The sequence below is a fragment of the Oikopleura dioica genome, chromosome 1 (assembly GCF_907165135.1).
Source record: "Oikopleura dioica chromosome 1, OKI2018_I68_1.0, whole genome shotgun sequence".
Lineage (NCBI taxonomy): Eukaryota > Metazoa > Chordata > Appendicularia > Copelata > Oikopleuridae > Oikopleura > Oikopleura dioica.
Genome location: NC_137291.1, coordinates 8,818,861 through 8,841,136, shown reverse-complemented (window position 1 = coordinate 8,841,136; position 22,276 = coordinate 8,818,861). Strand labels below are relative to the sequence as shown.

The window sequence follows — 22,276 nt, the reverse complement described above, 5'->3', positions numbered from 1 at the left end:
GAAAACGCACGCAATGCTGGCAAATATCAAATCCGAGCCCATCGATCCTAACTACTTCAGTCAGCCAGCGGCCTCTGCTCCACCTCCAGTTCCAACACCTGCTCCTCTTAGACGCCCTTCATCTGAGACTTGCCCGCCTTCCAGCAAGGCAGCTCCCGCTGTTCCACCAATTCTGTCGCCCAGTGCGATCCCGGGTTCTTTACCTGCGAGTGCTCCTCCAAATTCTTTATTATCCGAATCATCCGCGCTCACAAATCCGTCCGTAAGGACTACTACCACCACTCCGCATATTACACCAAGCAACTCAACGGGGCTCATATCCTCCTTACTAAAGAAACCTATCGATCCAGTTCCAGCGTTAAACACCGACAACTCCTCCTTTCAGGATATCATCAAATCAATGGTTCAAGGCGTCCACACGCTCAATGACAAAGAAACACTTGCCCGACACGTGTCTATGCTCATCCAGCAAGCTCAACCGTCTCCCCAAGAGATGCTCGCTAGAGCTCAAGCGCAATCAATGCCTGTTTCGATGCCACAGCCCAGCTCATCTTCAATGAGCAAGCTTCAAGCGCTTTTAGCCAGTCCGATTGAGCCTTTTCCGCAGAACAAAGTCAATCCATTTGGCGGTCTTCATCTTTTAAACTCGCTGAAGTCCCCGCCATCGTCATCAGCTGAGTCAAAAGCTCCCTTTCCTTCTTCGCTTCCCTCTCCAGCTCAGGTTGCCGCAGCACCTAAGATGCCGCAGGTACCAAAGGCAGCTCATCCGAATATCGTGACAAATCCAAAACCGCCAGCGAAGAGAAAGAACAGCACAACTCGTTCGGAGCAAGTTCGCAAAAAGCTCACTGACCTTCCTCGGTTCAATCCCCCAAAGAAGCAGCAAAAGATCATCTACTCGCCGACTGCTAGCTCGGTTCAAGTTTTTGAAACGCCAACGGAAGTGATTACTATCAAACCAGAGAATGAGAAATTCTCCGAGTCCAAGAAAAAGCAGGCTCGAAAGATCTCCGACGAGGCTTACCGTCCTGGTATCGCGCCTAAACGAGCTCGAACAAAGTCACCTAGTCGTCGTAGTCGCAGTCCTCGTAAAGGCGGAGAAAGCCCTTCCAAGAGCCCCTATAAACTGCCAAAGATAAAAATTGCAAGAAATCAAAAAGGCGAGGCAGACGGAAAGTGGAGGATCGAGCCTGTCTTCGTTTGCAGCGTTCCCGAGTCTGAAATCGACTGCACCGCTTTGCTTGACAAACTGTCAAAAAGAAGGTCTTCCGTGGCACCTCCTCCCCTCCAACGAGCCCCAGGAGCAACAAACTTGCGATTCGAAATCAAGAAGGCCCCCGATGATCTAGTTGATAGTAAACAAGCAGATGAATTGGAGAAGAAGCCTATCAAAATTACCCTACGAGTTCCAAAAATTAACAACAACCAGAGTGCTGGTTTGTTGAGTATGCCTCCTCCCCCATCTGGCCTCAGGACGACACCCAGAAAAGGAGCATCTGCCGTCAAGTACACAGACCCGTGGTGGGATGATTCGTAGCGATTGTTTTATAAATAATTTATAATAGCGCCAACTTATTTTTATTTCTAATATTTTCTTGAATTGTTGCTCAACTGCTGCCGTTTTCTGATCAGAAAGATTATGCTTTGTTTTCTCTGTTTAAATTATATTTTGCTTCTTGCTTAATATTTTGAATATGTAAATTACTTTTCTCTTTATCACTATCTTATCCAACTTATTTCTAATATTTTCTCCCTGAAATCATGGTGTGCGAAATCTTACCTTGTCGTTAGCTGAAAAAGTTTTTCATTCAATCCGTTCCTTCTACCAACTTTTCAACTTTCAAACAAAAACTTTAACCTCTAACAACAGTCTGCGTAACATTTCGTTTCTTTGTTTTCCGTTTTGCTACAACTCCCCAAGAAATTACATGCCCAAATGGTCTTGCTTTTCAAAAGAAGACGATCAAGTTCAACTTTACTGGGAAAAAGCTTTAACTGTTCGAAATGCTATCAAAATAATACTTTAGGTGTTGGCAACACCCTAGTCTTTATTGCTTTCCCCTTTATTTTATAAGGCTAATGATTCACTTGCCGAGAATACTAGCCCATTCGAATATTAATTCAAAAAAATCACCTTCGACTTTTTATTAAACACAATTTTTAGAGAGAACTCGGAAACACTCGAATGGCTGATGCGACACTCGAGGAAAATGAGGCTAAAACACACTTCTCCATGTCTGATAATAATATTAAACTGTATTCGACGAATAAACTTTTAATGCAACAAAAATGTATCAGAAAGGCTTGAATTCCTTTGGTTGGAACCATGCCTGTTGTAACACTTTCAATTAGAACAGCCTGTATGAAAATTTGAAGCAGCTAGTAACTGGGGATTCTTTAATGTCCTCACTTATTTTTAAATATTTCATCAAAACGATGTCAGGGTGCCTCCGGCTGCAGTAGTTTCTCAGAATAAAGAATGCTTCTTTCTATAAATAAATATATTCTACCTGAAACTCGATATAAAGACGATCAAATATGATCATCTTTCTTCTCTGGATTTTGGATCTCGCTCGTCATCTACGGAGAAAACCGCTATAAAAACAGGGTCCGTTCTGCATTTAAATTAGATTATTTACATCTACATTATCTTTAAATTGGATAATTATCGATGTCGGTTGTAAACCATCGTTCGTCCCATTTTGCCGACTGAAAAATCGCATGGTTTTGCATGGTAAAATTGCAGAGAGAGCTACAGTGTTTCAAGAGTGGGATGAGTCTCTTCAGACAACTAGATTGAGAAGATTTGAAAAGAAGGAATCTGTGAGACACAAGAAAAGGACTGAACGGTAATAAATCACTAACTACTAGTAAAAGTTTTCACACTACCCGGATTATTTAAATGTTTCATGTTTATTTTATAGACGCCAAGACCGTATAAAATTTTATAGCCAGCATGCCATATTATCTTGTTGATTAAACTCATTTCGGAAAGTGCCATGACCTGAGTTCCATTTTGCTCGGAGAGAGTGCCCCGTAGATAATTGAACAAGTTTCATTTTAATGCATTCACCGACCGTGGTCCCGGTAAGTGCCAGAAATACAGGTAGTCCAAGCATATTCCCATTTCTGGATAGAGAGGATTTATACCGAGGATAGTAGTGTATTAGCTGAACCATAGGATGACCCACAATAGAGCCTAATGTAAGTTGATTTTATCGATAAAGATCATCAATCGTCCATGAAGGGGCATCTCATAGATTGTTGGATAAATAGACATTTTATATGCCAAATATACAATCGGACACAGTCTGTCACATACTGTGATTCAGTTGATCTGCAAGTAAACTGCATATTTCCAATATGATATTGAGAAGTCTGGCTGAATGAGTTTTTCATTAGTATCCATTATCGAAGAAAACATATGACAGCTAAACTAAAATCTCATGAACGAAGAACTACTAATGAGGTTAGCTCAATCGTACTAGATTTTGACCGTTCACTTGGATTGTCAGCTACTAATTGTCTATTGATACTGTATTATAATACACCACTGATCCAATCAATATTTATCAATTGAGGTTGATAGATAAAAATGGTAGCCTTGCGAAAGATATTTGTCAAAGACATATAATATGTCACATATTTAGAGATATTCAAATGGAAGCATAACGGTATTCAATCATAGTCTGTGAATCATAGATATTATTTAATTTTTTGTCCTAACAAATTAAACAGATTTATTAATTAAAAACAACTTCAAGGTTAAGCATGTTTGGCTGTGTACTTTCACTTGTAATACAAGTCTTGTATGTTGTATGTAGTTTCTTCTAAAAGTCTAGAGCTCAATCCGTTTAAATAATTCACCCTTGAATATACAATTCTTCTTGGCGTTCGTTTCGAGGGAGCGCTTTGCGGTCCTTAGATTTATTCCGCAGAGGGAATGGACATAACTAAGCGGTCAGTAAGTGGATAAGCCGTGAAAGACTGATTGTAACTTTTGGGGCAATTAAATACAGTTGCTTAATTTTGGAATACACCAGGGCGATACTCTGGCTAGTATTGATCACTAGAGGAGGATCACTTGATACGAGAAAAAGAGAATTTCGAGTCAGAGAAAACTGCATTCAAAAAGTATTCAAAAGAGAAATCGTCGATGTCATTTTTTAATTGTTAGATGACAGTAGAAGGAGTGGGGTTAGAGAATGATAATAATTCTTAAAAGTTTGCTTTAAAAAATAGTTATAATTTTTATTTTCATTGATTTCACAAATGAATTTATTTTTCTAGGCCGACATCGGATAACGTAGTACATCGAAAAGTAACAATGAGTTTGCCTGGATTCGTCGCCAATGCCGCATCTGCCGTCTCCGATGACATCACCGGTGGAGCAAAGATCTCGATCATGCGAAGGAGTTCGAAATACAGTAAGCTCAATAAGGAAGTAAATGTACCACAAAAACAAGCGATCGGGTGCATATTTTGGCCTCCGACACGCTGCGGGAAATAGCGCCTAAATAATTTAGCGAATTCAATTAAAACTGAAATACATTCGAACTCGTAAATAGGCAACTTTTCGGGGTGACAATGTTGCTGCATCGCTGATGACTGCTGCCCCGGCGGCGATCTTGTCGATTTTGTTTCTTCTCTCAGGGAGTAACTTCTCTCCTGAGCTCATTACCTGCTCTTTGCATTCTGTTGATAGAGGAAGGACAAGGGTTCTCGATGAATTGTTGATTATCACACATGTCAAATTTGCAACACTTCGAATTTCCGAGCTGGAACCAGTTTTGACAAGCAGTACTTGATCAAACTGGTCCAGGATTCTTTTGAATTCTCAAGAATATCACGTTATCTTATAATTAAATCAAAGAGAACTCTGTAAAGATCAGGAAATCGACCGGAGCAATGCGACACGTATAAACTGGCCGATTACAACTTTATAAATGGGTACTGCTACGCGCATATGACGCATTACAATGTCAATGAAACATCAGGAGAACTTCTTTACGTCCAGAAGGGGGACGAATTGGTTCTAGATAAAAAAGACATGTCTTATTTCAAGTCAGGGTTGAGATTGCCAGAAAATCTGGAGATAGTCCATTGTCGGACGTTGTCAATAACTCAATAGACTGGATCGAGTATTGAGTTTCTTTTTTCTCATCCCTTTGAAAGCTGTTTCCTTACATTCTTTTTTCATTTTCACTCGTTGGCTTGTGGATCAAAATCTGCTGGGAGATTTCCGCTGCGAAACGAGCTTCTCAAGCAGAATATCTCATCGATGGAATCGACGAAGCTTTAGGCGAGCTGATTTCGACCCTACGAAAGATCTCAAAATTTTTGAACGATTGTGCTGAAAAAGAAGAGAAGCAGCTGCGGAAGGCTGAAGAAGAAGCTCGCAAAACTTCAATGATGACCATCAAAGCAGGCGGAATACAAGGGCCCATTACACCTGTGTCATCGCCGAGATTGAGCCCAAAGCTCGGAAACGGAAGATGTGTGAGAGACTCAAGAAATCTTGATTCAATACGACGACGAAGAATCGATAGACTCGAATCGATGGGAAAGACCGACATGAGCGATGATGGAACTTCTGAAAATGGTTTTATTGTGGGAATGAACCAGCCTTCGGGAAGAATCGGCTCCCGCATCGCAAAGGATTGAGTTTGATAACCAATATTTGATTGTTTGGAGAGGCAAATATTGAAAATATAAAAAGGCAGACTGAGCAAAATATATTTGTATTCTCTAAAATGCTCCATTTTTTATTAATGAAAATATCTTCCCTAATCACGGCTGCTGTCATCTCCGCTGTGTAATAAAAGAAACGCGCGTATATAAAATAATTCTTTTTAAAAATCGGAAAAGATCGAACTCAATAAAAGGAAGCTTACGCTGAAAACCAGACTCGCGAATACGCATGGAATCTAAAAAAGGAAGCCGAAGTTATCTGGTCCAAAAATAAGACCCAGGTCCTTTTAATTTTGCTTACAATGCAGTATAAATATTGAATTGCAGGAAAAGTTTGTCGAGTTGAAAGAAGTCATGGACTTGCAGAGTCATTCTAAAGACTTGGTACGAAGTACGTTATTATAAGGTTACTTTGGGCATCACTAATCTTCTAATTTTAAGTTGTGTTTATGAACCGAATCCAGGGTCTTATTCTCACAGCCATCTGCGCATTTATTACTTTTAAATGGTTTGTTATCGGACTGAAGGAGAGAGATGGTTACAATTGCCTCTTGCCGCCCAGGTTAAAGCCACGTTCTTTATAAAAACACCTCACACGTGCGCATTCTAGCTACAATTACCACCACGAGGGAAATCGATGGCAGACGACGAATTGTTATTACAAGTCGGTCACAGTCTGGCACCTGATGACTATGGTCCAATTTACAGTTTTCTGTGCAGGACAGAGTTAGAAAAACGCGAAAATGATTTATTCTCAAACTGAGATAAAATCTAACCAAACCAAGTTTTCGTGTTTCAAGCTGGCTTCTTTGTTTCGAATATCCGCTCATGGAAGAAAAACTATACCATGCTTGAATATCTTCCACTAGAAGGCGCTCATCATCTCAAAAATCAAGGATCCTTATCAGGTTGCTAATACTTCTATTCTATGTTTGATTGTATTTTAGACTTACATCTGTTACTTTCACTTATCTTCGGGCAGAATCAAAATGCTAGAAAGGTAGATTTCAAAAACTTCAAAAAAGGTTAAAATGTTCCTAGACCATCGGCGTTGGATCGAAGGTTTTGGCGACGATAAATAACGAAGAAGAATATAGATTTTTGGAACGGTCTTCATATTTCTAAAATGATTAATCCGCAGACATAACGGCTAAAAAAATTTTGAGACAAGATAATTGACCACATGACAGCCGATTCTGACGGAGATCATCGTCTGGGGAGCAACGGATGAAAACGTAGATGACCTCGTGGAAAAACTGGTCAAAGAATAATGTTTTCTGCTTTGTAAATATGTAATTGAACTCATGTACATTCGACTCGTGTATAATTTTTATCTTGTAAAAAAATGTTAATAAATTGACGATCAATAAAACGCTGATGGCATTGCTCCGAAGTCTGAGATTTGCTCGTAGTCTTTGATTGTGTTTTCGAGAGGCAAGTGTTTGAAGAGTCCATTCGCTTGTGTATGCTTGGAGCAACCCTCGACAGCGACAAATATTCGCCGTTCATTTTTGATGATATATTCTGTAAACTCGTGAAATGATAAAATTGATGTGGCGTACCTTTATAGAACCGAACAAATTCTTCTTTTGTCACTTTCAGCAGCTCAGATGATTCCTCTTCTTTCCGTCTAAATTTGCTTTTAGACGACTTTCATTCTTAAAACTTGCATTTTTACCTGAAACGCTGAGTTCCATCAAATATCTCGACCTGATTTGCTCCAAAGTAGCTGTCCATACTTTCGGCTGGCTTAGCAAGAAGTTTCACATAAGCTTCTTTTGATGACTGAAATAAAATTTTCCGGTTTGCTTAAATTATTATTGCGCTACTTTGTACTGCTCTTCAGTGAGTGCTTCGAACTGCTTCAATATCAATGTTGTGCACTTGGTCATTAGTGCTTCTACTTCTTCAACAGTGACCCGGTTAATATTTGTGTTGCATTCGATTGCAATTGCCTTAATAAATAAATATATCTCGGCGAATACAATTTCTGTTTATCGACCTTGATTCCATTTCTTGACCACTCCCTCGTAGCGGCGATATAACCAAGAGCATTTTTAGTTCTCAACCAGTCAAACGTTGGCTGGTGCATCATGCTTTGGACGAAAGTGGAAAGCGCTGACAGTTTTCTTGATGATTGAAGTTTGCCAAGAACCCATGCGAGGGAGCAGAAAGTCATTTCAGAGTTTGGATTCATGCCCGCTACTTTACAAGCGATGGGAGTTGGATGATGGCGGATTTTCGGAGGTGATATAGTCGATTTAACTGGATGATTTTACTAATTTCCTAGGCGCAAAAATTCTTACCTCTGAAAGAGCCCGGTCCCTTTGCTTTTGTAAGATCTTTTATTTGCCGAAAAACACTAGTTGCTTCTTTTTCGGTCATGTTTCCTTCGATATGAACCTGATAGAACGATTTTCTAATAAATTCTTTCTGGAAATGATGGAACTCTTCCATAAACTCGCTTGGGCTTAGATTGTCATAAAAATCAATTAAAAGAAAAAATATTACGAGGGATTTGAGAGCACAACTTCTTGTATAAATTCAAGTCTTTCTGGGAGCGAGTAATAATTGTTGACCAGAAGACGAGTGCCTAGCTCATTGCAAACTCGGATCGGATCGCATATCATTGTACCTAAAGAAATTATAGAAAGTTTTTTTTCAGGAAAAAAATACTCTGGTAAGCTCTTTGCAATTGATCGACAAGTTCTTCAAGACCATCGTTGTTTTCGATTTTGAAATTTAAGAGCATATTAACAGCTCGAAGAATTATTTCCGGAAGTTTGGAATCATAACCAGAAACGAGTATTCCGGCAGGTCGAGTATCGTTGGTGACATGGGGCTTTTTAACGATAGAGCTATCGTGATCGTTGTTCTTCGTTACATCAAAAATTGTTCCCAGGATTTGGCAATCTATTCCCACTTCAGAAGCAAGAGTGAAATCCCGGCTAAAAATGAAGATCACTGCTATTGGAAGTCAATAATAGAGTACCTGCTCTGATACAGATCTCTAATTCCGAACAGAAGCATATCCATCATAACTTGATTCTTGAGATTCTTTGAAGCCAATTTGTTCAGAAAGCTGACACAAATATATGCCCTGGGGATTTTGAATTTTGAGTCTGTTTTGAACCAAAGTTCGGAATCTGCAGATTTTTGAATGCGCTTCGGCGATCTCCATGATTGTGAGCCATCGACTTTTAGAGGGAGATTTTTAGTGATGTAGTTATTTTCTTCTGGCAAACGAAATTCAGAAGGCCATGGCTTCGACTCAATAAGTTTATCCAAGTTATAATGATTTAATAATAATAAGGAAATAAAAAAAACTTTCCTTTGGTACATAGAGCTCTTTATTTTCCACGACTTTGTATTTGGTTCCAACCCATTTTTCTTCCTGAAGACCTTCTTCTGTTGCAAAAGTCGAACTTCGTAGAAGAATAGCGCAGTTACTCGGTTTGACTTCTCTCAAACACTCGTTGATGGTATCGTTGTTGAACTCAAAGGGCGTGTAACCAAGCCAACATTTTGTTCCGAAGAATCGACGCTGATGCATTTGATAAGCAGTGTCTACAACTCTGTTATACGGATTCGAAGGCTGTTTGGTGTGCCATTTCTCGTTCGTGATTGCTAGAAAATTCAAAATAGCAATTCTCAGGTATTTTTACTCACTAGCCAGTTGATTGAATACTTTTTCGCGCTGAGACGAGCTCGTCGATTTAATAAAATGTTGCAATTGATTCTCATGTGTTTTTACGGGGATATTATTAATATCATATTAATTACGAAGTAAAATGAAAACCATATCTAAATAGCTCCAAATGATGTTGTACACTATTCTCCACTGTTGAATATCAATTCTTGTGACCATTATTGTCAGATCGGTTTGATACCGAGTTGCACCAATCTGAAATGAATTTAAACCCTTCTCATTGAGCTTACAGTACCCATTTGAAAGCTTCCACTTTGCCCAGATCGCGCTCTTCGAGGTAACGACTGAGCGAACCAGGCCCTTGATCACAGAGCACATACTCTAAAAATTGAACTGGATCGCAGGAGATCTTCTCCAAGTAGCTTTGCAGTGGAAAATACATTTTCATCGCGTCTTTCTCGGCTCCAAACTTATAAATATTGAGATAAACTTAATAAGAAAAGTATCTTACAGGGACGATTTTCACAATTTTTTCTAGCGAGATAGAATGATGTGGTCCGTTAGGTTCCTTGTGAAGTCCAGGCTCGGTCTGTCCACGGGTAGGTATTTGGCCAAAGAATTTAACCGCATATTCTTGAAGTTTTGACATAGGCAAGTTGGCTTGAAGAACAAGCTTCATCCAAGGAGAACAATAATTTCTCTGATACCATTCGTCGAGAATTTTCAAAGGATCAAGTCCGAACTCTTCTCGTGGATACTCCCAGATAGAATATCGGTTTCCAGCGCAAAAATGTCGCATCGGATGGTTTTCCGTCATCAAAGCTTCTTGCAATACAAGTCTTCCTGTCATACCTGCCTTGCGAAGATCATACTCAGAATCGACCGCACTCAATTGTCGTTCTGTCCCGGATTCTTCCATTCGGGCGTCGATAAAAAGATTCGAAAATATATCCAGGAGTTTTTCATAGTTTTGCTGTCCCATGATCGCCATTTGATAACAAGTTGCTATAATCATTTCAAAACGTAGTTTGATCTCAAAATTCGGCCACCCCTATTTTAGGTTAGTGTTAGGGGGGGGTTCGAAGGGGGCGAAGCCCCTAGGTTAGGCCTTAGGGCTAGGAACTGTGTTCTTTTACCTAGGGGGGTCCCGGGGGGCGAAGCCCCCGGGTTAGGAGTAGTGTTAGGAAAAATAAAAAAAATCAAATTATACTTGGCCGAATTTTGAGGTCATACTACCTTTCAAAACAGTTTCTTTTCAATAGAAATTCTTTTTTTTTTGAAAAATTTCCTTCTTCAGCAGTCATAGCGTTCGTTTTCCCGCCATTCTTTCCAACAAAGGTTTTATAATAAGCCTCTCCGGGGTACTTTCCACTACCAAGGGCATGCATATGCTCGCAGAAATGAGCCAGACCGGGGATTTCATGTGGTTCATCAATGCTACCAATGCCTACACTTACCGCCGCGCAGCAGTAATCAGCTTCGCGACTTTTTTTATGTAAGAATAATTATCAATTAAGAGTTACTTGGTTTCATCGCCGACAGATATGAGAAGACATTGCATGCCATTGTCCAATTCAATCGCTCTGTACTTGTTTTGATCACCAGTCGCCTGAACTGGTGGTGCCAGAATTTTCACCATAGAGCGTTATGAGATCTTCAAGAGTAAAAGAATATTTTCAATATGAGCTTCTCTTACAAGTTTTCTTTCCGAAAGGAAATGAAACAGAAGAGTATTCGACATTTTATTAAAGAGACAGGAAATAGAAATCTTTTTCAGAAGAAATGACCACATGGAAATCAAAAACATATAAATTTATTTTCATCGTCAATATTTACACCTCAAAAAGCATTTACAGTATTTTCACAGTATAAAAATCTACAGTAATAAGTACAAAAGAAAAGTCTTCACTAGTAGAAGGAAGAAGACATCGATGCAAAGTCTGATATTTGAGTGTAGTCTGCATTTTCAAGAGGTAAGTGCTTGAAAAGCCCATCAGGTCGGGTGTGCTGGGAACATCCCTCAACGGCAACGAACATTCGTCGTTTGTTGTTGATGATGTATTCTATGAGGGATTTAACATTGGTTTGATCATCCAATAGATTTCACTCACCTTTGAAAAAGTCGACAAACTCTTGCTTTGTTACTTTCATCAGCTCAGCAGACTCTTCTTCTTTCCGGCTAAAAACAGTTGATCCTAGATTTGACTTTTTATTCCGTACCTGAAACGTTGAGTACCATCGTAAATTTCAATCTGGTTTGTTCCAAAGTAATGATCCATGCTATCCGCTGGTTTTGCAAGAAGTTTCACATAAGCAGCCTTTGAAGTCTTGAAATTTAGTTAACTAGCATGCTCAAATAATAATCGCCCTACCTTGTACTGCTCATCAGAAAGCGCTTCGAACTGCTTCAACATCAAGACGGCGCACTTGGTCATGAGAGCTTCTACTTCTTCGACAGAGACTCTATTGACATTTGTGTTGCATTCAATAGCGATTGCCTTAATCGGATATAAATATTACGCCTCGCAAATGATTAAGTTCAGGCTTTTCCATCCGTTCCTTGACGCCACTTCTCGACCATTCTCTTGAACCAGCAATGTAACCAAGCGCTTTCTTCGTCCTCAAATAATCAAATGCCGGCTGGTGCATCATACTTTCAACAAAAGTAGAAAGTGCCGAAAGTTTTCTGGAGGACTGAAGTTTGCCAAGGACCCATGTGAGGGAACAGAAAGTCATTTCAGAGTTCGGATCCATACCCGCTACTTTACACGCGACTGGGCTCGCATGGTGGCGGATTTTCGGAGTTGAAGTGGCAGATTTCACTTTGAACCATGAATGGGCAATCTTGAAGATCTTATACCTTTGAAAGAACCAGGTCCCTTTGCTTGAGCAAGCTTCGTTATTTGTCGGAAAACACTCGTAGCTTCTTTTGGGTCATGTTTCCTTCGATATGAACTTGATAGTAAGACTTGGTGATCAGCTGATTTTGGAACTGATGGAACTCGTGAATGAATTGCTGAAGAAGCCTGAATCATTCATAATGAAAATGGGAAGAATTTATATGTTACCCAAAATCAGATCGCAAAATATTTCGAGTGAATTCGAGTCTTTCTGGAAGCGAATAATAATTGTTGATGAGAAGTCGGGTGCCAAGCTCAGAGCAAACTCGAAGAGGATCGCTTATCATTGTCCCTAAAAAACTAAAACGCGATGTTTGTCGTTAGAAGTAACCTTGGTAAGCCCCCTGCAATTGATTTATTAGCTGCCCAAGGACATCCATATTGTGTAGTCTGAATTTCAAGAGCATGTCCATCGCACGAAGAATTATTTCAGGAAGTTTCGGATCATATCCAGAGACAATGATTCCAACAGGACGAGTATTGTTCGTCACACGATTGTCTTGAGCCGCGTCCGCGAAGATTCCCAAAACTCTGCAATCTATTCCAGCTTCGGCAGCAAGAGTGAAATCATGACTAAGAATTCATCAATCGAGATCCTTGAAATCAAGGAGGAGTACCTATTCTGACACTGACCCGCAGTTGCAAAAAGAAGCATATCCATCATTACTTGATTTTTGATACTCTTCGAAGCCAAATTGGTCAAGAAATTGACGCAAATATAGGCCCTCGGAATATTGAATTTAGAATCAGTCTTGAACCAAAGTTCGGAAGTAGTCGATTTGAGAATTCGTTTGGGCGAGGGCCAGGATTGCGATTCATCAACTTTTTGAGGAAGATTTTTGATGACGTACTTATTTTCTTCTGGCAGACTGAATTCACGTGGCCAAGGATGAGCCTTGACAAATTTTTCAATATGTTCATCGTAATTGATATTGTTGATGATCGAAAAACTATCCTTAGGTTTATAAAGATTATTGTTGTCGACGACCTTATACTTGGTTCCCACCCAGTATTCTTCCTCGACATCTTGGTCACCATCAGTTACTCAATATGATAACTGAAAGCTTACTTATGCATTAAAATATATGACCGGTTCCTCGAAACCGCCTTCTCCAGCGAAACTCTGACTTCGGAGAAGAACAGCGCAGTTGCTCGGTTTTATTTCTCTCAAACACTTGTTGATGGTATCATTATTGAATTGAAACGGCGTGTATCCAAGCCAACATTTAGTTCCGAAAAATCGACGCTGATGCATTTGGTAAGCAGTATCGCCAACGTTGTGGTAAGGATTCTCAGGCTGTTTGGTCTGCCAACGCTCGTTTGCGATCGCTAACGATTCAATGGATGAGTATGTTATTCTTCGTACTTACTCGACATTTGGTCGAACACTTTTTCGCGCTGGGAAGAACTCGTTGATTTGATGAAATCTTCAGGCGGATTCTCATTTCAATTTTATCATTTATCAAATTATTTCAATCAAGTAAATAAATTGAGAACCATATCGAAATAGCTCCAGACAATATCGTAAATTGTCTTCCACTGCTGAATATTTATTCCTTGGACCATTATTGTCAGGTCGCTTTGATATCGGGTTGCGCCGAACTTGAAGAAAGGTAAATTTATGACTTTGTTTTAACTTACCCATTGGTAAGCTTGAAGCATGCCAAGATTGTGTTGCTGAAGGTAACTATTGAGCGAACCAGGGCCTTCGTATGTAAGCACATATTCTAGGAATCGAATGGGATCGCAGGAGATGTTGTTCAAATAGCTCGGTAAAGGAAAGTACATTTGCATCGCGTCTGGTCCGTTTCCAGGCTGAGAAATGATAATAAAATTTATGAAAACAAAGCTTACAGGGATGATTTTGACGATCTTTTCAAGTGAAATTGAATGATGCGGGCCGTGTCGTTCTTTGTGGAGATCAGGTTTAGCCTGACCACGAGTGGGGATCTGACCAAAGTACCTTTCGGCATAATCTTGAAGCGTTGAGATAGACAAGTTTGCTTGAAGAACAAGCTTCATCCAAGGAGAGCAGTAGTTTCTTCGATACCACTTATGTAAAACTTCCAGTGGATCAAGGCCGAATTCTTCGCGGGGATACTCCCAGATAGAATATCGGTTTCCAGCGCCAAAATGTTGCATGGGGTGATCTTCTGTCATCAAAGCTTCTTTCAAAACGAGTTCTATTTTCAAATTATTCAACTCGTTATATCAATCGTAAATAAAACCAAAATATCCAGCATTGGGACATTTGATGTGAATAACATTCCTACAGCAAAAGATTCTTTTCGGAGATCGTACTCTGAATCGACAGCAGCAAGTTGACGTTCTGTTCCCGATTCTTCGAATTGTGCATCAATAAATAGATTTGAGAATATATCCAGTAGTTTTTCATAATTCTGTTGGCCCATAATTGCAAGCTGGTAGCAAGTAGCTTTATAGAAGTCAATATTGTTCGTCATAAAATGCGATATCTCTGAAACGAGAATAACTTTTGAGACTTTCCCTTCAGAAGCCGTAAAAGCATTTGTTTTTCCTCCATTCTCTCCTGCAAAACTTTTGAAATACGCCTCGCCGGGGTACTTTCCACTACCAAGAGCATGCATATGCTCACAAAAATGAGCAAGACCGGGAATTTCGTGCGGTTCATCATTACTTCCGATTCCTACATTTACCGCCGCGCAGCAGTAGTCGGCTTCACGGCTATTTAGTGTTATTGATTTTACACATTTAACATTTACTTGGTCTCATCCCCAACTGATATAAGAAGACATTGCATTCCATTGTCAAGTTCAATCGCTCTGTACTTATTTTGATCGCCGACCGCCTGAACCGGCGGCGCTAGAACTTTCACCATGAAACCAAAGTGAAGAGACTCGATATATTGAAAAGTATACGAACGGTCTCTCTTTGAAGTTTTCTCCAAAAGGAAGTAAAAATCTGATGGCCATCCATAATCAGATTTTATAGACAGGAAATATAAATTTATTTGATTATAATCCGGGTCAATAATTAATTCTTTTAATATATTTATTTACAAAGTCTAATGTTGTGATTTTTTATCACATAAGTATCAAAAGTGCAAGATCTTTTTGCTGGCGAGTACAGTCGATGCTGCAGCGACATCTTGTTTTCTTATCCTTTTTTTTGAGTTTTGAAATCATGGAAGAAACACAGTTTGAGTGATCGTTTTTTCAAAACTTGCCTTCAGAATAGCGAATTGAGCAAAGTTACATTTTTGTTGATTGTGCAAGGCTGAATTCTTGATACAGCTCTGAGGAAGGTCCCGATCTCCAGAGCAGTATTCTACACACTCTGTTGGAGAGATATTGAAAAGCTCCTGACATGCCCGAGTGATTTCGGCCGCACATTCAATGTTCGGTTCTGAATTATTTGATAATTTAAATCCTATGCTAAAGAAGAACTAGTCGGAGCTAAGCTTCAGCGATCGAACTGGCCTAAACTAGTTCAATGAGTTCGTACTTACCAATTGTGAAATTCTTCAAGCTGCCCTGCTTGAACTCATCTATCGAATGCACTCCGTCATAAACACCATCAGAAAACTTCGTCGCGAATTTCTTCGCTTCTACTTTATGGCCACACTTGACCCCAACAATTGTAGTTGGATGACGATGGGAAAAGTACCAGTTCGTTGTTTTGTCTTTCAAGTGACATTGTCGTGTTCCTGAAGCTAAAATTGTTTCAATATAAATACTGATTTCTAAAGATTATTTTAAGAAACAATTTCTTGTGTTACAAAGTGTGCGGCTACACATTTCTGCTGTTTGAGGCACTTGTCAAAGCAGGTCTCAATTGTTCGAGCAGATGCAAACTCATAAGTGTCTCCGTAAATAACAGATTTCTCCCAGTACTCCATGGAACTCCTATGAAGCATAGCAGTTTCATTACACAATGTGTTGAAATAATCACATAAAGGAACATCGCAGTATTGAGTTTCTTCGCTAGCTCCCTCACATGCTTCATCTCCGAAGCACCGTCGTGATCGCTTTTGGGAGGAACTTATCCCGCAAGAAGGATAGCAAGTAGACCAGACGCTCCATTCTGTCCACCCCGTGCAGCCGCATTCTTCGCACACAAGACCAGTTGCACCATCTTTTGATCGCCATCGCGAATTGAGAGCATTAATCAGCGGACCCATACGTTTTCGCATGTCATCTTTGTTATCTAGTGGAAGAAGAACATCGAGTCCAAGAGTAGTAAGATTCATTCCATTTACGTTACAAAAAGCACTATTGAATCCATCGCATGTCTGCCCGTTCATCGCTTCCCAAGTTCCGAGGCACTTTCTTGTACTTTCTTCCATGGGAACATTGCACAATCTTCCATAGTACCCAGTTCGTGTATTTTGAGCTTGGTATCCGATCGATCCTTCTTGGCCTTCGCAGTCGGACCAAACACCGAAGCTTTTGATGATCTCATAGCTAAGCTTGAGAAGTTTGGACAAATTTTGCTCTGCCGACAGATTACATCTTGTTCCGCTTGGTTTCTCGCAAATTGTTGGCTTCATATCTGAATACAGATAATTTTAAAGAAGAACGCGTTCTAAACTTACTCTTATCGACGCAGTATAATCCTAAGCTTTCTGAATTAATATCCGAGTAGCAAGACCATATTGAATTGACACGCCGCGCAAAACTATTTTGGCAAAACTTGCCGCAATACTTGTCCATGTAAGATTGTAATTCTGAGTTGCCTTCATCAATAGCAATTGAACGACTTTTTTTCGGGATGATCTTCATATTATTTATCCATCCGTGCTGTTGACGGTACCAGGGAGCACTTGCGAATCCGGTTACATTTTTTGTTTCGCGCAAATCAACCGGTATTATTTCAAGCAGCTCATCGTCAAGCATAACCCCAAAGTATCCATTTGCATCCGTGAACATCTCTACCGAAAACAGCTTTTCAATAACCAATTCAGTAAAGATACACTTTTCTCCGTAGCAAAATTTTAAGTCCTTTTTATCTTCGACAAAAATTGAAGGAATGCCTATTCGTTGTGAGGTCTTCGAATTTGTGACATAAAACACATTTGCCCCGTTTTCCACCGATGCTTGCGCTCTTGGTCTGTCCAGATACATGTCGAAAGTCATCGTCCAGACTTTTGGAAGCTCCTCAAGATAAAAAATTTCTCTGGATTGAAAAATCATGACATTCTGCTCGGTTGATTCTTCGCAAATGACGAAGCTTTCGTCGATTTCAGCAGAGGTGTATGTTCGCCAGACGCCTTCTCTATCCAATTTTACTTTGTAATCTGTTGTTGGAAAGATCCGCCTCATCTTCATGAACTCAGAAGGCTTGCCATCGAATCTATACCAACCGGTAGGCTTTGCGCTCATCCCAAGAAACACCTCGTCGAAATCGACTAGAGTATAGTTTGTTAGCCACATATTCTCTTCCAAGTTTTCTGGGCAGGCGAGATTCCAAGGCTTGTAAAGATTTCCAGAAATTCTTGCGATTTCTTCTCCAAAGTTTTTACAGTAAACCTTCGCGGCAAAATACGACATCTTCTTTGGAGAGCTGATGTATCTTTTCGTCACTCCATTACTGAACGTCCTTTCGATCGGTTTTTCGCATCCATAATCAGTCTCAAAATAGCCATCATCGCAGATACAGGCAAAATCGTCCTTCAAGTCGTACGTGTGGCACTTTGAATTGGGCGGACAAACTCCAGGATATTGACAAAGATCAGTGTAGTATTCCAAGTGGCAGTAGCCATCAACGAGGAAATAACCTTCTTCACAAATGCACTCATATCCGAGTAGTCGATCGATGCATTTCGCATGCTCCCCGCAGTCAACTCCTTCGCATTGATCACCATCGCCAAAATCAACACTAAAATCGGATTCTTCTCGGCGTTTGTGGTAGTGTCTATTTTTAGTAAAATATTAAAAAACAATTAATTTCAAAATAAAAACTGAACAAGATCCGTTTCCCAAATTCACCACATGTCCATACGTAGTTAAGCCCGATTTGTTCCGCATGAGAAGTGTGCTGAAATCGACGTAGCTCAGCGAGAGCCGGGTTTAGCCCGTCATCAGCGGAAAAGAACCCGTACAAAGATCTTTGGTGAGCTCGGTTGACAATTTTGGTTTCCACAGCTTTCGTTTGATTTAGAAATATTTGAAATTTCTGATCTTCGAAGGGCTCAAAATCTACCATAAATAGATGCAAATTTTAATTAATTAAATTGAGAACCCTATCATAAGGATAAGAACTCATCGGTATCACACCAAGCGTAACTCTTGTCCAGACGTGGAGTGGAATTTCAACTTCTGAGCAATGCGAAAAGTTGTCTGCATCAAGGCATATTTCGTAAATATTTGTTCCTTGTTTAACTGTGATTTGAGGGGAGATTCTCCCGGCATCAGATTTGAAAACAAAGAGACTGGAATCGGAGAGCCTATTTATGCCAGTAGGCCTCACTTCAAAAGTAATCGCCCAATTTTCGAGCACAGACTTCACTTCGTAAAGCTTGTTGCCCTCAACGATTTTGATCAGCTCCTGGTCTTGTGAGATTTCATCTTCTCCTCCTTCACAATCAATGTTTCCGTCGCAGAACCTGTCATAAAAGTTAAGCCGGGTCCCGTCAAAGTATGAGGATTGACACTTTTTGCTGCTTTTAAATGTTTCTAAGAAAATAAAAACTCGATATTGGAGTCTAAATTAGCTTTGAAAATTGAAGAAGCAGTTCCTGAAGAACTCGTTTGTAATCTTCATTTATTCGTTGAATAGTTTTATTGCAATATCTCTCCTGGATTCGAATAATGTCGCCAGTAGAATAATACATGTCTCCAGTGACATTCGGCTGTCTAACCATAACCGAGTTCTGACCGATTATAGGATTCATGTGCTGATAACCAAGCGCATGCATAAGCTCGTGGTGGATGATTTTGGAGTTCTTGGAGCCCATGGAACAGTTTTCGCTTATATTTGGCTTTCAAAAATGCGCTCTATCGATAATTCTCATCGAGGTAGTTTGAAAGCCATTTCTATGCTGAGAAGCTGCCAATTCGCATATGCCCCGTAAAGCTCTGGCTCAAGAAATCCAGCTTGAACCCCAATATTCGAAAAACACTGAACCGTGTAATAATTGACGTTGTATGCAATAACAATTCCATTTTCAAACGGGGCCCTGTAAATTGTCATTTGCTCTCTGGGAACTTCATGAAATCTCAGACAGCCTAAATCTTTATTGCCAAGAACCGAAATCCAGTTTCGATATTTTTCGATTTGATCTTCTGGAAAATATTTGGAGAACATAAACGGGATGATAACTTTTTCTCCGCCATCGACAAAGGCTTTCTCTTTCCAGTACTCAGTTTCTCTTTTTCTCTGCCCCGTAAGCCTTCCATTTTTCAATTGAATTTCGTCAAGCTCTGAAATCGTCGAAGCAAAGCATTCAAAGTCTTCTTCTCTCGAGCATCCATCAGCAATTGAATAGTCAAAAAGAAGCAAACAATAAATATAAAGCATTTTCTTACAAAAACTAAAAGTAAAAAATTTAATAGAAGCTGTGGGAGAAGGCAGGGCCTGTGGCCTTTACGATAATCGGGTGAAGTCTGACTGATCCGGTCGACCAAATGGTCACGCGCGTGATTCCTGGCGGAGATGAGAGAATTGGATTAGACGTGTGCCAGTGCAAACGTACTCTAGAATTTGCGCTTGTCCTTCAAAAACAAGACAATTTTATTATGTAAGAACTGTTTTTGATCAGTTAAAACTCGTTCACTCTCCGATAATCAACATATGTGTTTACTTTTGAAAGTATCACTCCCCGACGTTGTAATATTTCTCAAGCACCGCCTTCTTACTGTCAAGCACTGTGTGCCTAATCCGACAGTAGTTGAACGGCACTGCGCGCAGCTGTTCTGCCGCTCATGATCATCACTAAGCCAGAGCACGTACATGGGATTAATCTCTAAGAGAGATACATTCGAGCGGTAATACTTTAATAGATTCAAAAGATTTCACATTTTCACTCAATTAAGCTACATTGATTCAGCGATAAATGAGGATTACTGAAAGTGCGGCCTACTGAAAGCATGGCAGCTTTTCAGATAATTTATTCGCAAGTAGATTTAATTTTGATTAGTCTTAATGTGTTTTCCTGAGATCTGTAGCTTCAGTTTTAAGATGCCGTTGAAGAAAATTACCAATTCGAGATCAATTTTAATATCCATTACAGTATAAGTTCCCATCTGATTATATGGCCCATAAAAATATCACGCGCACTCGGAGGCTGTATATCACTTATTCACTGTTTAATATCCCCTAACCTGCAGGGGTCGTTGAATACAAATTTCAATACTTTCCCAGACAAGCTTGTGGATTAATATTCGTTGTGCTAAAGGTAATGTGCTCGATACTGTGAATCGATCAAGGGAAACTGTCAAAGCCGATTTTCGAGCACAAAAAGTGGACGAGTCCTTGGGAGATTAGACTGTAATTTCACTGTAAGCCACAATATGCCACTAGTTGGTGAGACTTTAAGAGGATTAGGAAATGTGACAAACAGCTGCAATCTTCGGTGATAAGAATGGAGGACAAACTTCTCTTAGGCAGCTACCGACGATTTGAGGGAATCCTTGAAAATGATGAATTTAATGAAAACGTTGAGGAATTAATAAAATTAACGTAAATATATGTATGTTTGGATTTCGTCCAAGGAAACAAATAAGCGCTTATTTCCATAATATAAGTATCATTATTTTCATAAATATAGAATAAAATTCTTTATTTGTTGAACATTGTCCAGTTTTGAAGATTATAATTCTCAAAATATCCTTTTTAAAACAGAAGACTCAAAGAGGATAATAAGAGAAATGTGAATGAAAAGACAAATAAAAATTAAATTTTTAAAAAGATAAGATGGAAGGCATTATTTGTGTACTTATTTACCTGTAGAGAGGACATCAGGCTAATCGATATTGAATGGATTGAAAGGGCGCTGTTGCTAGGTTCTGACTTGTTGGCGATTGCGACATCTCGTGTTTAATTTGAGAGCCACTTATTTTATCGGAAGAGACATTTAAATTTCAGTAGTGTTTGAGTATCAGTTCCATAGAAGAGCAACATCTCAAAAATGTTGAAAAACGCTTTTTGATCGAAAATCTGGTCAAAGAATCGGCCGTCAAGACCGAGACTGGTAAGTTTATGTTCGAAAGATATTTCCTGAACAATTTATTCTAGATCCTGAGCCACTTGACACCTCAACGGAACAGCTAGAGCCATCTGATGCTTCAGAAGGGAGCCCAGCAACAGTTGCCGCGCCATTTTCTCTTACGCAACCGGCAACAACAACGACTCTTTACCAGCCTTCCTCCACCACTGATTTTTATCAGCGGATTCAATCGCAGGCGATTTCAAACTTCCTCTTTTTGATCCATCAGCAGCAGCAAACTTCTGCTCTCCTTGGACCTCATCGACCTGCTGGTATTCAAATTCCCTCCGCCGCATATAACAACATGACAAAAATCAAAGGTAATAAACTTTTAATTTTTCTGATACAAACGTTTCTTTCAGAAGTCGGCCAAAGAAGCCAAAATACACCATATCACCGTGAATCCGTGCGCGGCCATGAAATACCGTCAACATCAACTTCTTTGGAGGCAGCCGGGGATCTACTGTCAGATGATCGAAAACGGAGCCGAACAGCGTTTTCTGGTCGGCAATTGCTCGAATTAGAGAATGAATTTCTCACGGATTCATATTTGACTCGACTGCGGCGTGTAAGAATAGCGCAATCTCTTGGATTGTCCGAGAAACAGGTACAAATTATACATCTCTTTGTTTACTTACATTTTTAAGGTAAAAATATGGTTCCAAAATAGACGAGTCAAGCAAAAGAAAGAAGAAAAAGTCTACGTCTCCCAACCGAAGCTAGAATAACAATCTCACCGAGTGTCTTAAAAAGAATCTATTTTTATAAGAAAAAACTCACGTCTTTCCACGATTGGTTAAAGTCTCCTTGTACATAAAATCCAAGCTATATTTTCATAGAAATAAAGGTCAC

At 39.7% G+C, this 22,276-nt stretch overlaps 6 protein-coding genes and 1 long non-coding RNA gene across 8 annotated transcripts in view; 3 read left to right on the top strand and 4 right to left on the bottom strand.

The window, feature by feature from the left end:
- Positions 1-2,133, top strand: part of LOC145695407 (uncharacterized) — a 40,416-nt gene extending 38,283 nt beyond the window's left edge. Inside the window, exon 11 of the mRNA XM_081772393.1 lies at positions 2-2,133. Coding sequence (XP_081628519.1) covers positions 2-1,537 — 1,536 coding nt within the window. The 3' untranslated portion in view covers positions 1,538-2,133. The remainder of the gene's footprint in view (position 1) is intronic.
- A 3,723-nt stretch (positions 2,134-5,856) lies between these two features.
- On the top strand, positions 5,857-7,054 carry LOC145710916 (uncharacterized). Of its 2 annotated transcripts, none has more exons than XR_014135099.1 (6): positions 5,857-5,972; positions 6,019-6,082; positions 6,133-6,253; positions 6,302-6,599; positions 6,639-6,691; positions 6,733-7,054. It is a non-coding gene; the product is annotated as an uncharacterized LOC145710916 (long non-coding RNA). Both variants share the same exon structure in this region.
- A 1,647-nt stretch (positions 7,055-8,701) lies between these two features.
- LOC145711981 (nardilysin-like) lies at positions 8,702-10,979 on the bottom strand. The gene is made up of 7 exons (XM_081789669.1): positions 10,864-10,979; positions 10,798-10,825; positions 9,852-10,391; positions 9,636-9,809; positions 9,475-9,595; positions 9,032-9,318; positions 8,702-8,773 (listed from the first exon to the last, which is right to left on the bottom strand). The coding sequence occupies exons 1-7, from the start codon at positions 10,977-10,979 to the stop codon at positions 8,702-8,704; spliced, it is 1,338 nt and encodes a 445-aa protein (XP_081645795.1).
- Positions 10,980-11,178: 199 nt separating this feature from the next.
- Positions 11,179-12,094, bottom strand: LOC145711980 (insulin-degrading enzyme-like). Its single transcript, XM_081789668.1, has 5 exons — positions 11,906-12,094; positions 11,713-11,838; positions 11,561-11,667; positions 11,452-11,519; positions 11,179-11,403 (listed from the first exon to the last, which is right to left on the bottom strand). The coding sequence occupies exons 1-5, from the start codon at positions 12,092-12,094 to the stop codon at positions 11,249-11,251; spliced, it is 645 nt and encodes a 214-aa protein (XP_081645794.1). The 3' UTR covers positions 11,179-11,248.
- LOC145711979 (nardilysin-like) lies at positions 12,035-15,108 on the bottom strand. The gene is made up of 12 exons (XM_081789667.1): positions 14,982-15,108; positions 14,514-14,943; positions 14,095-14,442; positions 13,882-14,055; positions 13,738-13,842; positions 13,611-13,680; positions 13,345-13,569; positions 12,858-13,284; positions 12,572-12,813; positions 12,409-12,532; positions 12,201-12,366; positions 12,035-12,162 (listed from the first exon to the last, which is right to left on the bottom strand). Exons 1-11 carry the CDS (start codon positions 15,095-15,097, stop codon positions 12,240-12,242), a joined length of 2,388 nt encoding a protein of 795 aa, XP_081645793.1. The 5' UTR covers positions 15,098-15,108; the 3' UTR covers positions 12,035-12,162; positions 12,201-12,239.
- An 865-nt stretch (positions 15,109-15,973) lies between these two features.
- Positions 15,974-18,089, bottom strand: LOC145711978 (uncharacterized). The gene is made up of 2 exons (XM_081789666.1): positions 16,814-18,089; positions 15,974-16,770 (listed from the first exon to the last, which is right to left on the bottom strand). Exons 1-2 carry the CDS (start codon positions 17,766-17,768, stop codon positions 15,974-15,976), a joined length of 1,752 nt encoding a protein of 583 aa, XP_081645792.1. The 5' UTR covers positions 17,769-18,089.
- Positions 18,090-20,800: 2,711 nt separating this feature from the next.
- LOC145711976 (uncharacterized) lies at positions 20,801-22,268 on the top strand. Its single transcript, XM_081789664.1, has 5 exons — positions 20,801-20,875; positions 21,307-21,409; positions 21,454-21,744; positions 21,787-22,031; positions 22,072-22,268. The coding sequence occupies exons 1-5, from the start codon at positions 20,801-20,803 to the stop codon at positions 22,150-22,152; spliced, it is 795 nt and encodes a 264-aa protein (XP_081645790.1). The 3' UTR covers positions 22,153-22,268.
- The last annotated feature ends 8 nt before the right edge of the window (positions 22,269-22,276 follow it).

Excerpts from the sequence above, each read along its gene's own strand:
- LOC145711981 (XM_081789669.1), bottom strand. The coding sequence starts at position 10,979 with ATGGTGAAAATTCTGGCACCACCAGTTCAGGCGACTGGTGATCAAAAC. Across the intron at positions 10,826-10,863 it reads TCTGTCGGCGATGAAACCAA|TCGCGAAGCTGATTACTGCT; the intron begins GTAACTCTTAAT and ends ACATAAAAAAAG. Across the intron at positions 9,319-9,474 it reads TATGGTTTTCATTTTACTTC|CAATCACGAACGAGAAATGG; the intron begins GTAATTAATATG and ends TGAATTTTCTAG.
- LOC145711980 (XM_081789668.1), bottom strand. The coding sequence starts at position 12,094 with ATGGATCCGAACTCTGAAATGACTTTCTGTTCCCTCACATGGGTCCTT. Across the intron at positions 11,839-11,905 it reads GAGAATGGTCGAGAAGTGGC|GCAATCGCTATTGAATGCAA; the intron begins GTCAAGGAACGG and ends TATCCGATTAAG. Across the intron at positions 11,668-11,712 it reads TTTCTGATGAGCAGTACAAG|ACTTCAAAGGCTGCTTATGT; the intron begins GTAGGGCGATTA and ends CTAAATTTCAAG.
- LOC145711979 (XM_081789667.1), bottom strand. The coding sequence starts at position 15,097 with ATGGTGAAAGTTCTAGCGCCGCCGGTTCAGGCGGTCGGCGATCAAAAT. Across the intron at positions 13,285-13,344 it reads GAGTTTCGCTGGAGAAGGCG|TAACTGATGGTGACCAAGAT; the intron begins GTTTCGAGGAAC and ends TATCATATTGAG. Across the intron at positions 12,367-12,408 it reads ATTTTGCGATCTGATTTTGG|GCTTCTTCAGCAATTCATTC; the intron begins GTAACATATAAA and ends TGAATGATTCAG.
- LOC145711978 (XM_081789666.1), bottom strand. The coding sequence starts at position 17,768 with ATGTCGTATTTTGCCGCGAAGGTTTACTGTAAAAACTTTGGAGAAGAA. Across the intron at positions 16,771-16,813 it reads ATTATACTGCGTCGATAAGA|ATATGAAGCCAACAATTTGC; the intron begins GTAAGTTTAGAA and ends ATCTGTATTCAG.
- LOC145711976 (XM_081789664.1), top strand. The coding sequence starts at position 20,801 with ATGGAGGACAAACTTCTCTTAGGCAGCTACCGACGATTTGAGGGAATC. Across the intron at positions 20,876-21,306 it reads ATGATGAATTTAATGAAAAC|TGTTTGAGTATCAGTTCCAT; the intron begins GTTGAGGAATTA and ends AAATTTCAGTAG. Across the intron at positions 22,032-22,071 it reads TTGGATTGTCCGAGAAACAG|GTAAAAATATGGTTCCAAAA; the intron begins GTACAAATTATA and ends TACATTTTTAAG.